At 40.3% G+C, this 15,317-nt stretch overlaps 1 protein-coding gene across 1 annotated transcript in view; it reads left to right on the forward strand.

The window, feature by feature from the left end:
* MSH4 (MUTS-like protein 4) overlaps positions 1-15,317 on the forward strand; it is a 438,807-nt gene that overhangs the window by 55,755 nt on the left and 367,735 nt on the right. Inside the window, exons 5-6 of the mRNA XM_089373522.1 lie at positions 652-697; positions 882-928. Of these exons, the coding sequence (XP_089229648.1) occupies positions 652-697; positions 882-928 (93 nt within the window). The remainder of the gene's footprint in view (positions 1-651; positions 698-881; positions 929-15,317) is intronic.

Genomic DNA, 15,317 nt, shown 5'->3' on the forward strand with positions numbered 1-15,317 from the left:
ATTGTATCTCTTTGATCACTTGCAAATGGAGCAGTATAACTGTATGAATTTGTATTTGAGTGACATACAATTTTAGGTGATGCTTGCTAAAATTAACAAAGAAATATTTCATCATATTTCACTATATGTAAGTCATGTAATGTCTTCACGTGTTATTAAATAGCACAGACGTGTCACTACTGCATTATAACAAGCAAGATAGTTAAGAATTACTAGTTCATACACTCGCAAGTTTTAGAGGTAAATTCTTCTTATGCCTCCAGGTTGAAAATTTGTTGCATTCTAGAACTTGTTGATTGTCGCAAAACTTGATTAGAAAAATCAGCAGTTGTCTGTATGTTGTAAGAACCTTGAGTTCTGATGTCTTACTTGTTCCCTGAAGTAATATACGAAGCAATTTCAACATAAAAATAAAAAATGTTCTTCACTACTGTGAAGGAAAATAATAGAAATAAGACCTTTCTTGCTTTCCAATTTTGAGTATTCATGTGTCTTTCTCATCTTTGATTGAACATGGATTCGATACCAGGTTGAAGTCCCTTTAGAAAATGAGTTTTAAATGTAGAGTGCTGAGCATGATTCGAAAATAATTGTGCTTGCCCTTATCATATTTGCCTAACATGAGATTTTCTCTAATTATGATTTGGGCAGGGTGGAATCTGAAAAGGGAATTTCCATAACTAATCATTCTCTATTGGTAGGTCATTCCTTTATGTAAAGCTTTTATTAATCCGTTGTATTGTTACCCGAGACCAGATTTTTATTTGGTTTTTCCTGTTTTGTCTCTATCTGACACAAAAAATCCGTGAATTGTCTTTGGCACAAATTTCTTTCTACTTAGACAATTTCATAGATATTGACAACTGGTATTATTATTTCAGGTAACTTTTAATGGATCTTTTGATCATATGAATATTGACGTTACAAGGTACGGTCCTCAAGCAGGCAATCCCATTCTTTCTTTGCCTTTTTTTGAATTAAAGTTGACATACAAAAGGTAATTTCTCAGTATATGATAAAATTTGAAGTATTACTTACGAATCTGTAGTATCAAGTTTAGCATTTGTTTAACATCCTTTTGTCATACATATGTCAAATAATTTTGTCGAAGTAATTGAAGAAAATAAAGTGGATACTAAGGGTGATGAAGCAGGTAAAACTAATAGGAACTCTGTGTTAATGTAGATTTTGGGTATAACCCAACTTTCAAGTACCTTGGAATATAGAAGGGTAGGGTTGACAATAGACACTAGGAGTATTAAATACTCAGACACAATACATATCTAAGATAACTTTAATTTTGATAATGGTAACAATGTCATCTGCATATGCATCAATCTCTCTCGTTATCTCCAAAAATCCTGTCTCTGAATTACTATAAGGTTCCATGCACACAATCATGGCTTAGATGTAAAACTTGTAACTATACAACCTTCTCTTTTCATACAATTACACGAGCTTATGGACTATAGACATGTACTTTATATAATCACACAATTGCACTATTGTATGTAGGGAGCGGCAAATCAGTGATACCATGTGGGACCAGTTATTACATCATTCTTGCTTTGTCTGTTGTAGTTCCTTCAAGTAGTGTTTATGGTTTACCTTTTCTTTAGGAGTTCAAATCCCATGTAGTTGGTCATTAGGATGCCCAAAGAAACCCTAGTAGGCCCTCTAGTCACATTTCAAACAACACTTGTCCTACCCGAGTCCTTAATTAGTTCCTTGTAGGATCCATATCATTTACCTTGGCCCCAACATGTGGTATGATGTAGCTAGGGGTTGGCTCTTAGAGTGTATAGCAAAAAATGAAAGAAAATTAAAAAAAGTAAATTATGGAAGCAAGGCATGAGATAGCTCTTTATTATTACAACCAGTGATGACAATATTGGTGATATATCGCTGAATATCGGAAATATCGCGATATTTTCGGTGAGTCGAAATATCGCCTAGAAAATATCGTGATATTTTCGTTCCCGAAAATATCATAATTTTCCCGAGATATCGCTGATAACTTGGCAAAATATCGCGTGACAATATAAATATCGCCTCTTCGGCTGGGCCGCGCCTAGAAAAGAGAAAATTGGCTTTTTTTTGTTCATTTTGGTTTTCTGAGTGTTGGAGAGGGAAGAGGAAGAGCGTTGTGGTAGTTGCCAAGGAGGAATTGAGGATCAAACAACCATTATCACCACCAACTACAAATTTTTTGTGGATCAAAGTTTGAAGAACAGTGAGACAAACTTTATTTCTTCCATTCACAGGGATGTTCTTAAAAACCCCTATGTCAATGATTTTTTTCATATATTTAGGGTTATTCTTGCTTGCCTCTTTGCCTACCAACATTTTGCTTCTTTTATTTTCCATTTGCTATGATTTTCATGCCCATGAGCCAATGCAAGGGTTTTCTCCATATTTGGACAACAAACTCCATTTCTTTTTTTAGCTTTCAAATCCACTCCCTTATTGCCATTTTTCATTGAATTCACATTGCAAATAATGTAGCAAAAAAATTATTTTGTAAAATGAGTTGGTTATTACTTATTATTTTTTGTGTATGCGTGGAGTAACTTTAATCATTAATTCCAATCTTTTGTTTTTTTGGTGCCCTAGGTTTGAATCAGAATTCTTATGGCCAACCTGAATTGAATCTGGAAGTGCCAAGATTGGGCAACTTCTCATCACCTCCTTGAGGCGATCAAAGGAAACCTGTGCTCCATCAGTCCATGCGAAAGCCCCTCTCTTGTTTAAATTGGTCAAGGGTGCTACCAGCTGTGAGAACCCCTTGACAAACTCCCTGTAGTAGGTGCAAATTCCCAAGAAACCCCTCAGCGCAGTCACATCTCGTGGTACCAACCAATCCCGGATGATCCGTATCATCTCCTCATGGACCTTCACCCCATCAGCACCGATGATATGCCCTAGGTAGAGCATCTTTGTCAAGCCAAACTCGCACTTGGATAGTTTGGCGTAAAATTGTTGCTCCTCCAGGATGCATAGTACCTCCTCCAAGTGCTGGAGATGCTCCTCCCATGTTCGGTTGTAAATCAGAATGTCACCAAAGAAAAAGACCACAAACCTCCTCAACTGTCCCGGAAGACATGGTTCATGCATGACTGGAAAGTGGCTGGAGCATTGGTTAGCCCAAATGGCATGACTTGGAACTCGAAGTGCCCATAGTGCCATTAGAAACCTATCTTAGGGATATCCTGATTCCCTCACCCTGATCTGGTGGAACCCTGAACATAGATCGATCTTAGAGAAGTACTTGGCTCCTCTAAGCTCATCCATCAGCTCATCTATGCAGGGAATGGGGTACTGATTCTTCAGTGCCTTCCTATTGAGGGCCCGGTAGTCAATGCACATAAATAGGGTTCCATCCTTCTTCTTCACTAGTACTACTGAAAAAGTGAAGGGCCTGGAACTTGGCCTGATATGGCCCAATGCTAACAGCTCCTGAATGGCCCTCTCTATCTCATCCTTATAGACCTTGGGATGCCTATAAGGGGTGGTGATCACTGCCTGCACACCCAGATCCAACTCAATAGTGTGCTCGAATCCCTTGTCTGGTGGCTGCCCTGGTGGAATGTCCCCAAACACAACTGCATATCTATCCAGTAAAGCCTGTATGTCTGGTGGTGGTGGCTGGGCGTGTCCCCCAACCTCTGAAATCCTCGGCTCTACTGCCCATGCAATGCCCCCATGTTGCAGATCCGCCTCCATCCTATGGTCCGAGACTGTTTGAGGTGGATAGGACTGCATGCCTCTCAGAACTATCAATTTGCCATCCGGCCCGATGAACTCCATCTCGGCTTCCTCTAATCTGTCGTGACTCGCCCAAGGGAGTACAACCACTGGACACCCATCACCATGTTCGTGTCTGGCACATCGACCACAAAGAAATGGTCCGTCATTGAGTAGTTCCCCATAACTATTGTTAAGGCAGGCACATATCGAGTGCACTGTATGGTGTAGTCACTTGGTACTAGGACTGAAAAGCCCTCAAACTCAGCTGTGGTGAGGCCCCTCCTCTGAACCAACTGGGCATCTATGAAGTTTTGGGTAGCCCCAGTGTCAACTAGGATTGACACCCTCTGCCCTTGTATGGTGCCTCTGATCCTCAATTTCAAAAATTTGGGAATCCCGCATAAGGAAGCAAGGACTCCCCCGGATGGGGCAAGGGATGCCCCTCCTTGTGAAGGTGGTGGTGGTGGCCCTTTATCTGCCGGAATCTTACCATCTCCCACACCACACTCCTGCTCCACCTCATCCTCGTGGTCATTGTCTGAAAAAACCTCAATATAGTGTGCTTTGTCAGCAGTTCACCGATGGCCTGGTGCACAGGGCTCCCTGCATGTGAAGCATAACTTCCTCCTCCTAAGGTTCTGTTGACCACTACGTGTCAACTACCCATAGCAGTACACCCTCTTTTTCACAAAAGGGATAGCACCTAATCGATGTGTTCCTGCCATCCAGCTATCATCATTAGCTCGAGGATCATCTTATATTGTAAACCCTTTCTACATGTGTAAACTGTAAATAATCTTAGCAGATCCGTGTCGTGTATGTAATTGCCTAGGTAAACCTAATTTTTTGATGACGATCTACATTCCGGAAGGTTTTTTGTCTCACGGATCCATGATCGGCAGAGTTTTCCTTCAGCGTTAACCGAAAGCCGGAATGGATTTTGTCACCAGAATGTTAGGGGAGTCCTAGTGTGCTAGATCGAGTCTATGTAAAATTGATTTGGGAATAATCCTAACTATTTGGTTAGGTTATTTTATTACAAATTGCTTGATCTGCTAGATTATATTTGTGTCGCAGAACTAGGTAGTCTGTGAGGGTCTTGGTCAAATGGGTTTTCCCCCTTGAGATGTAAAAAATGTAAAAAATCATGATGTAAAATGTCTTGAGGGCTAGAAAAATAATTATCCCCTCATAGGTCCTAGGTTCTAGGTAATTTTAAATTTTCCAGAGGTAAAATTCATGGATCCTTTAAAAAATTAAATCTTAACTGGTCCAGGGACTAATGTTAATTGATTATTTTGCTAAATTTTATGTCTTAGGTCCCTGGGGTTAAGTCAAAGTCAAAGTTTTGAGGAAATAAATGCAAAATTTTAATTTTTGAATTTATTAAAATGCATTTAATTGAAAAATTCAAAATTTCCTCAATATTTAAAATTTCGACGGATGAGATTAAAAGAAATTTTGATCCTCATCAACGGTCGAAATCACTTTGACAAAGATCATTCGAACTAGCTGTTGGGAAATTTATCTTTAAATAGGGGGTCATTTTGTCAGTCAGATTCATTCGATCTTTTGATCGTGTACTAAGCGAAGAGCTCTCTCTTGTAAATTTTTTTATGAGCAATAAATAAAGACTTTGGGGTTAACTTCTGTTGGTGTTACTCTTCATGGAAATGCTGTAAGATGTATTATTTTCATGCATATATTTCTTTTTGGCCATTGATATAGCTTTTTGAAGAGCGATTTGAGCACATGTATCTTGCTCAGTTGCTGGGGTTTGAATGATAATTTAAGTTTTGAATATAATAGTAGGTATCTCTATTAGATCTGAATTTATTTATCATTTTCTCGCTCTATGTTGACGGCTAAATTGAGTTTTGCAGGAAAATCCTTGATTATTAGATCATCAGGCGTTTGGGGAAGTTCTCGGCTGAACCAGCCAACTCCCGATCTCTGTTTTCTGAAGAGCCCAGTTTGAATTTGATCCCGCGCTTATCATAAGATATTATTTTTATGGGTGATGCATGAAGGGTTTCAAGCTTAGTACCTCCTCTAAAATTCAGAATTTTTTAATTTTTCTGTGCTAAATCGTTAGATCTGGCTGTTGAGAGCCACAGATCATCAGATTTGGGAGTGGAGTCGGACTCACACTCCCTAGATCTGATAGATCTCCTATTTTTGTACATAGATCTGTAATTATTTTTGGTTTTCTGACTTTAGTTTCAAGGTTTTAGTATTTTTGGGTCTTTGTGTATATCGTTTGGGTGTTTTTGGTTGCATTGCAGCTGCAGATCTGAAGCTGAAAGCTGTGCACAGTCCAGATCTAGGCCTTGGAGGGTAAGATCTAGATCTCTGGAGGTCCATCATCATCATCATTTTTTTCAGGGAATTAATTTAGTTTTTCAGATCTGGAATTTCAGTAAGGGTTTCAAGGTCAAATATGAAGCAAGCTGATTCAAAGTTTTATTAAGATTTTTGGAAAATATTTAGAGGTTTTGGTGGAAGTTTTGCAGATTGGCTGCCTGGTTTCTTCTGAGCGGGAAAATTTCGATTTTGTGTTCATTGTCGTTTTTCTGAAAAGTTTTGAATTTTTTTTTATGGTCTGGGTTTGGGTTTTAAAATCTGGAAAATTTTTGGGTTACTTCCTGCTGCTCCAAACTCCTTCCAAGCAGCCATCGAACCTCATAGTCATTTCCACACAACCTTCACGCTGCCATTTCCATTCCTCATACACTGTCCATCTCACCTTCATGCCCTCCATTCCGCTGCCAAAAAACCTGCAAAGAAAAAGAAGAAAAATCCCTGCGTTAAACCTCATTGCGTCAGTCTAGCTCCCTACGCAGCTCACTTTCCAAACCCTCAACATTCGTTCCTTTCCTCACATCTCTTCTCTCATCTCTGCATCCTCACCATTGCTTTCCCTCTCCTTAACCCTCACGCTGCCTCATTTTCCTTTGACCTGCATCCTCTAGCAATCCTCATACCCTTCCTGCGTGCTACCCTCATTCCGCGTCCTCCACGCATTTTCAACCTACCCTCAACCTGCAATCCTTGCAGCTTTCCTCCCTCACTCCTCACGCAAGCCTCCCATCCCTCACGTATCCATAGCTCTCTCCGTGCTGCTATACCCGTGGGGTTATCCTCCATCCCTATCCGCGTATTCTCTTAGTCTTGAATCATCCAAACGCTGCCTCCGTCAAACCTTCCGCTCCACGCTGCGACCTCACCTGCAAACACAAATGAAAACATTCGAAACCCTCTTTTTTTCTCTGTACGATTGCGTTAGTTGGTTCTTTCATCTCATTTCACTTATATATATATTTAGGACTTAGGACTTAGGGTTAGTTTCATTGATTTTGATTTAAGTTTGATTTTTATTTTTATTTTCGTTTTGATTTTCATGTGATATTTCACTCATTCTAATTTTTTAATTTTTTGTATATACATTAATTCAGATTCTAATACTTTTTTCATTTCATTTCACCTTTTTTATTTTTAATTTCGTTTTGATTTTGAAAACCTTAAAAAATCTAAAAATCTAAAAATTAAATTTCTGAAATTAAAAATTATAAACATTAAAAAATTTTAAATCTAAAAAAATATAAAATTTCAAAATTCCAAAACATTTCAATTCACATTAAAACATTAAAAAATTAAAAAAATTAAAAGACTTTAAAAAATCCTAAAAAAATTTAAAATTTTCAAAATATAAAAATGAAAAAAACTTTTAAAATTCTAAGCATTTAAAAAATTTTAAAAATTTCTGAAAATTTAAATTTGTGATTAAGGATTCACATTAAGGGGTTTTTCACTTAAACGTTAAAAATTTTAATGTGGCCTATGGCCCATTAAAATTTCGATTTTTGACTCGTTGATTAATTTTAAATTCCTTGGTGTCTCTGATGATTAACGCTAAATCTTAAATTCTCATGATTCTTCTATAGTCTAGTGCGATAAATGTTAAAAGAAAATTAATTAATTCTAGATCTTGGTCATTAACGATAATCGTCTTAAATCTGGAATATCTTGCGTGATACAGTGTTGGGCATTTATATGGATTATTGTCACTTTTTCATCACATATTGAGAATCGTTCTGGATAGCTTGTTTTATTGATGGTTAATTCAGATATCTAAGAAACTGGTCTAAAATTATTTCTATCTTGTGGTCATGTCTTGTTTACTTTGGCATTTAAATTCATCAAGTTATTCATCATTAAAATCTCCTAGAGTTTGTTTTTCATAGGCTATCCTCATCTATTCACCTAGGGACTACCCCCCTTGACTTGTCTAGGAGAGTGTCTAAACGGAGTAAGGATTAAGAGTGACAACCCTTACTCTGAGCGTTGTCGCGCTGCCTAGACATTCTGTGCGACAACAGGTCCTTTTGTGTCTCATCATCTAGCTGCCTTGCCCCTGTGTGGTCCTTTAAGGTGGAGGTCTAGTCTCATGCCCCTTCTGTGGGAAAGGGGTCTGTGCAGGAAAAGGCACTCTAGTCTTGGGGATGGCCCCTTGTAGATCTTTGGTGCACAAAATTGCCTCATGCAGCATGGAGGGTCTGCATGACTTCACCAGTCCATGCAGGGGCTCAAGTAAGCCCTCAATGAAGGTGTACACCCTCCTAGCCTCTGATAGATCCGGAACCATCACTTATACTCACAAAAACTCTACGATGTATTGCTCCAGGTTGCTTGTTTGGCGCAGTTGGGTCAGCTCTCTGAAATGGGCCTCTGGATCTCTCTGGTCAGAACACTCCACCACCCTCCTGGTGAAGTCCTCATAAGAAGCCACATTGGCATGCCCTAGGGTGGCCAAGCCATGAAACCACCAGCCATGGGCTTCCCCCTCCATGTGTAGCATGGCCATCTTGATGGCTTCCTGCTTTGTCATCCGGTTGAGTTGGAAGTAGGTGTCCATCTTCTCAACCCAAGCCTTAGCCGTGCCGTCGAAATTAGGGAAGTACATCCTCCCTCTGGTCCTTTGCAGCTCATAGTTCTGGGTTCCCTGTCCTCCATAACCCTTGTTCTTCTCACTCTGCTTGAGCTTGCAGAAATCTCTGAAAGAGAGTGCTTCCCTGAAGTCTGCATCCATACACTCCCACTCTCTGAAATAGTCTCCCATCTGAATGGGGTCTTCACCCCTTGCATGTTCGATTTGTGCCACTGGTTTGAAAAAGGGTAGTGTGGCATGCATTGGCCCACTAGTTGATGGGTGTTGCGCTGTTGGTGAGGGGTGATTGAATGGCTGAGAGGCTCTAGAAATTTCCCTGAACAAAAACCCTCTAGGAGTGGTCCTCTCTCTGTTTTGCAGCTTTATCTCTTCTAGCATATCTTTCTGACCCTTGGCTACGTCATTCAGGGCTCTCAGGAGGCTGTCGAAAGCCATCTCTTCCCTGCTCTTGGGTTTCTCCATGTCCTCCTCTTCTACTACTGCTTTCCCTCTGTCCTCTGTGTCTGGAGTAATCTCTAGCTCTCTTTCTCTGCTCTGGTACCTTTGCCTTCGGTATGTGATGTTTTGTTGGTCCCCTTCTCTCACAGGAGAAAATCCCCACAACTGAGCCACGAACTAGGCTATAATACCACTATAATGTTCCTAAATAGGAATACAAGTGATATAAAGCATATAATCTGTGCAACAAAATATAAAAACGAAATACACATTAAACACCCATGGAAATGCTGTAAATAAGGAACTGCTGAGCCATTTTATTACTTCTTTGAGGGAAAAATACAATGGATAATAGAATGGTGCACTTGGGCTTGTCTCAATGGACAAGCATGACCAAACCCAGGTGAGAAATGGCTGAACCAATGACTGCTCCAACTGTTGCACCAATCTACACTGCACTGCCCAGAAAACTGCCTTTTCTACTAAGTTCGAATGGCTGGAAAGTCCACTTCCTGTGCTCAGAAAATTATAAGATTTTAACCCCGGACTCCTTGGCCTAAACCCAAAAAAACCCACGAAGGAATTTAGTTGGTTTAGACTTATGAAATTCGACCCCTAAGGAGCCCAACTTCAGCTGCAACTGCAAAACTTGGCCTGCTGGAATCTGCCTGTAAATCCTCCCGGAAATAGTCCCAAAGTGCTAGACCCCTACAATAAATCCCCTGACTTCTCGGATGGGCTTCCGGCCTGTAGCACCTGCTCCTAAGCTCCACAAAAATGCTGGACTGGCCCTCTGCATTGCCCCTAAGCCCAGTAATTCGCACTGCTGGGATGTTGGCTTTGCTGGCTCCAAAAATCACAAGAAATGATGGCCTACTGCTGCTCTCCCAATCCTCTAACTCTCCCGGAAAATGTCTGATCAATGATAGCTCCAAATCCTCCCGCGTATTCTCCAGCTAGCCAAAAATATGCACTCCCTGTTTGTGGCTAAATGGTAGTGATGTGACACACTCCCGGATCTCCTGAAATTCTTATGGCACTGCCTCCCTAAGGCGGGCATGGAAGGTCCCCCGAAGGAAAGGTTGAATCTCCTGCCTGAGAGATTTGTGGCTAAACAACCGGTTGACTCAGCTAAACAACAAAGCGAACAATCAAGTAATTTCGATTTGCAAGGTGTAAAAATGAATCCAAATGAGAGCTTCCTCCTCCTTTTAACTCCTTGGGCCTTCCTTGCCTCATGTGGGCCCCTCCATCCAACTATTCGACTTCCCTCCAAGCCATTCGAATGGCCTAGTTCGAATTCTCATGTGGGTGGTCCCCACATTCCACTAGCAACCAAATAAAGTCGAATTTCCTCTTAAGTCCCTAAGTCAAAAATGCTGGGTTCTTTTCCTCAGCGAAAATTGTGCAAAATTGGGTAGCAACACCCTGCTACAAATGTATTTGAGAAGGGACATGACATGGATTCCCTTAAATTAGATTGCTAGAATTTTAGGCTATGAATTGCAAGGTGAAGTGAAATAGTAAACTCCAGCAGAACAATTTTGTATGTTTTAGAAAATGAAATGGATGAGTGGACCAAAGATTAGAGGGCTTATCTATTGGGAAAATGAAGTTAAATCAAGTCTTAATTGGGAGGCTATTCTAAGGAGAAAAGGAGGAATAATATGGCTGCAAAGTGTTGAAGTTGTAACTAGAGTAGTTCTTCATAATGTAAATTTATCATTGATATTATATTATTCATATTTATTGTATTTTTGGTCAAAGCATGTTCTTCCTGCTTATAGAGTCAAAAGGAGTAAAAAAGAATTAATCTTGAGTCAAAAGAAAATATATTTGGTTCATGTCCCATTTGGAAATTTGTAAGAAAAAGAAAAATGATTTTTATGATGAGTCATTAATCCACAAAATGTCAAGTTGGCCCTCTTTGTAACAATTTGACTTGGTCCTCCGGAGTGACACCTATTTGACCCTCCTGGACAACTATATATAAGAGGCAATTTGACTCATTTGAGAGCAATGTAGCATGACTCTTATAAGACTTGAGAGTACCCGCGGGTCTTGATAGGTTTTATAGCGAGACGGGTCACTCGCATAGAACCTACAGTTTCTACTTGTACTCGCTAAAACCCGCATAAAACTCAGCTATCCGCATTGACCTTGTGAAGAACTGTATGTGACCCACATAGGACCCACATAAGACCCGTAGAGACCCTCAAAATTTGATTTATTCTTTATTTTTGGAGACCATGTTGAGGGAAAGGGAAAATGGAGGGAAAATTGAGCGGAGTCTTATACGAGTCGCCGAGTCAATAGCCATATGAGTCTTATATTAGTATGAGTCATGCAACATTGCTTGAGACATCATCCAATCACACAATAAAAGGCATATCTGAACCTGGCAAAAGAGAAGAAAAGGACGAGTCAAAAGAGAGAGAACGTCAAGCCAAAGGAAAGAAGAATATCCCTTTTGTTGACCGAATTTCTGATGTTGGTAGCTTGCACGTGTGAGGACAAAATTCTGTGAACAGGCTGAAGTTTCTGTTCGAAATTTCAGGAAATTGACCAGAATTGGGCCAGGTTTGACTTTTGATGACTTTGACTCTTGGAAGTGAGTTGGAGGAAGGATGGACTTGGCATTTTGGTGTCAGTCTTGGTCTTAGTCTTGTATATCTCATTTTGATGTGATTCTATAAGAGAGGGATTGTTTGGGTTTTCACGCTTGTTAGGTTTTGCCTTGGCTTGCAGTGTAATTTTGGTGTCTATTGTCTCTTTGTTTTTATTGAAAGATTGCACATTTGTATAATTGCTTGATGAAGAAAACATAAGAAGTAATAAGAAGATATTTAACATTCACAAGTAATTATCAAGATAGAGAAATCAAGCCTAATCTTTCTACACTTGGTTTCTCAACATTGTATCAGAGCTAAGGAAGATCTAAAAAAAAGAAAGTTTTATCTCTTTCTCTCGTTGAGGTCTACTTCATCTTATGACACCTGTAACAATGATTCAAGATCTTGATCAAAAGTTTTGTGGATTGATCTAGGTCTGAGGGATAAGTCAGACTCCTTTGGTGACTTGAACGAGGTTCTATGGCATTGACCAAAGTCTGTAGCACATATTTTGATTTGAAAATGGAAAATCGATCATCCTCTGACACTTTGCAAGTTTGATAAACTTGGGTCTCTAAAGGTAAAATTAGTTTTGCAACCTCTTCAAAGATGAGTGGTAAAGTTTACACATGAACTTAAAAGTGAAACAAATTCATATGAAACTCAATATGATAAACATGTAGAGAAGAAACCAGTAAGTGATAACAGAGTTCACCCCTCCTAGGCTACGTCTCTGGGCCTTGCTCCAAAGCTAGGCCGCTTTGTTGATTTCAACAACAAATGAGCACATTAGAAATTGTTGACTTTGGAGTGGCATATTTCTCCTACAATGAAATGTTCTCTTACAAAGAAATCTCACTCAAAAAGATGACTCCCTACAGCAAGTCATGATTATGTCAACATAAAAATGACTCTCTCACAATAGGTCCCCGTACTCCACCTGAAATAAAAAAGCATAAACATACAACTACTTCACAATCAAGTGCTGAAAATGGATTTTCTCATAAGAACATTGAGAAAATATTGAAAATAGCTGCTCTACTGAAGTAACAATTGTTGCCGATGTAACTAAAAGGCTGGAAAACCTCTAACTAAGCTCTTTCCATGCTCAAATATGCCAACATTTGGTCTCAAAACTCTCTTTGTCTTTAGCACTAAAGGACTTGACTCTGCAAAAAGTCCTCCATACAATGCTCAAATAAGAAATCTGAGGCTGCCATTGAGTTCAGGAGACTCAAAAACCCCTATATAGGCTCTTCTTGAGCACAAAAAGGTTAAAAACTAAGCAAGATATGCTTCTTGGAACCAAGCTCTACTATTTGTCTCGCAAATTGGAAAAACCTACTATTCGTTCTATGAATTCCACCTTTAAATAGTTTGTCGAGCGACAATTCTGCCTAGGACTGGCGGGATTCCCGCCGAAAAAGAGGCAAATTGTTGTCTCGTTAATTCCGCTAATAACCCCCTTAAGTGCCAAAATAGGGTCACGTTGGTGCCATGAGGTCGGGGGTCGGGGCTAACCCCTTGCCCCCATCGGCTTAGCTCCCTCCATCTCGACGTATGGTCATATCGTGGCATATAAGATTGGGGGTCGGGGCTAACTGCCCACCCCTGCTGATTGAGCTCTCGCTCCAAAGGTCGTTGTCGTGTGGCGCAATATGACTCGCCTGCCCCCACCGGCTAAGCTCCTCCCTGTACGCTAGTGGTCACACTTGTTCCAAGAACTGGGGGCTAGGGCTTATCTACCCACCCCCTCCGCCATACCCTATGCTATGGTCACGTTGGCTTCAATAGGATGGAGGCTAGGGCCTAGTCCCCTCCCTCTCCGCCTCCACTGTTTGTTGTCCGCCGTGGGTCGTATGGTGGCCACAAGACCAGGGGCTAGGGCTAACTGCCTAGCCCCTTCCCCCAAATGCACCCAAACTACAGTTCAAATAGAATCGGTGACCATACTCTAATAAGAAACAAAGGTGTGGTCTAATGGTTGGGCATTGAACTGTGTTGCAGAAGGTCGAGGAGTTGAAGCTCGTTGAGGCCCGTGGGCTTCTTATAATTTTTTTTCCAATCATAGAGGGCCACGTGGCACCCTCTCATTGGGCCACTTCAAACCCTTCAACCAATCAAATCGCGCCACCTGAACCTATAGGATTGGAACATGTGTCAAGCCCAGATTGGTCCACCGACATCTGTACCTTGCACAATCAGCTGATGATGCCAGTTGTACGGTCTACCCAGTCAACCTTGCTGTTTGACTTTTTTAGTTGTTAGACAAAATATTTAGAACACGATAACTTGAGAATATGACGTCGGATTGAGGTGATTCAAGCGACATTGGAATCAAGATGACAAACACTACGATTTGGCACCAGTTTTGGGAGATTCCGAGCACTTTCATTTTTGAGCCTCTTTTTGATCTCCGGATCATACCTCCCCACTAGGAACTTTTGGACCTCCAAAAGTCTATCTTCACTCAGCAAATAAGTGAGGAAACAACTCCTTTACTTTCTTGATCTCAATCCTTCTTGCTCTGCTTGAATTGATGCCTTTGAGCCTCATTCAAGGTACTCCACATCGCCTCTACGTGAAGTCCTTATCCTCTTGTCAAGAATTGTGGCTTGCTACAATTCTTCTAACGATTCAGGAATAAACTCTTCAATGGATGGAATCTGAACATTCTCTTCAAGACCATCTTTCTTTTTGGCTCAAACAATCTTCACTTTGAAGTCTTTCTTTGTTGAAACCAAACTAGATCTTCCACCTGGAAATCATAAGCAAGTCAATGCTTGCCATGCATTGCCTTATACTTTTCTTTGCTGTCCTCAAGCTGAACTTGTACTCTTCGATGCACTGGCTGCATTTGTTCAATGACATGCTTGGCTTTGTCCACATCACTATGGTCATCTTCTACAAAATCTTTACCAAAGATAAAATACAAAAAGACTTTGGCAAATAACTCAAACAAGCTTTGCATAGAAATACTTGTATAGATGAGTGATTGACTCAATTGTAGACATGCTGGATGAAATGAAAATGCTCGTCCCAAAAGTCCCATACAAATTAACTCATCATAGAGCCAAAATACCATAACATGCCAAAGAAATACACTCTTGCAAATAAGTGATTTGTACATGACTTCACTTTACAAATTACCCAAATGGGAATTTACAAATTACCGAAATGGGAATATACAACAAGTAATTACAATTTTACAAAACAAGCTATCTATACAAAACAGTCTACCCATTCTTTACCTAACCAGGCTTATGGGTTCTCTTTCTGCACCTGCTTTGCTTCAAAGGCTGCTTTGGCAACTATATCAGTTTCCACTTTGCCATTTGTCGCTTCCATTGCAGGGGATAGCATGACCTCTTTGTCCTTCTTGGTACGAAGTTCCCGATGGAGTTTCCAACACTTTTCAATCTGGTGCCCATTCATGCTACAATGGGTACAAAAATGCTTATGCTTGCCCATCAACAAGAATGTCTTCATACCTGGGAGAGGTTCCTCATATCTTGTCCCAAGGATTTGATCCATTTTTTGACCATCGCCTTACGTTGTTTACACTCAGCCAC

Source organism: Pinus tabuliformis, chromosome 6, assembly GCF_031772625.1.
Source record: "Pinus tabuliformis cultivar Carrire ecotype Pingquan chromosome 6, CPIR1, whole genome shotgun sequence".
Taxonomy (NCBI): Eukaryota; Viridiplantae; Streptophyta; class Pinopsida; order Pinales; family Pinaceae; genus Pinus; species Pinus tabuliformis.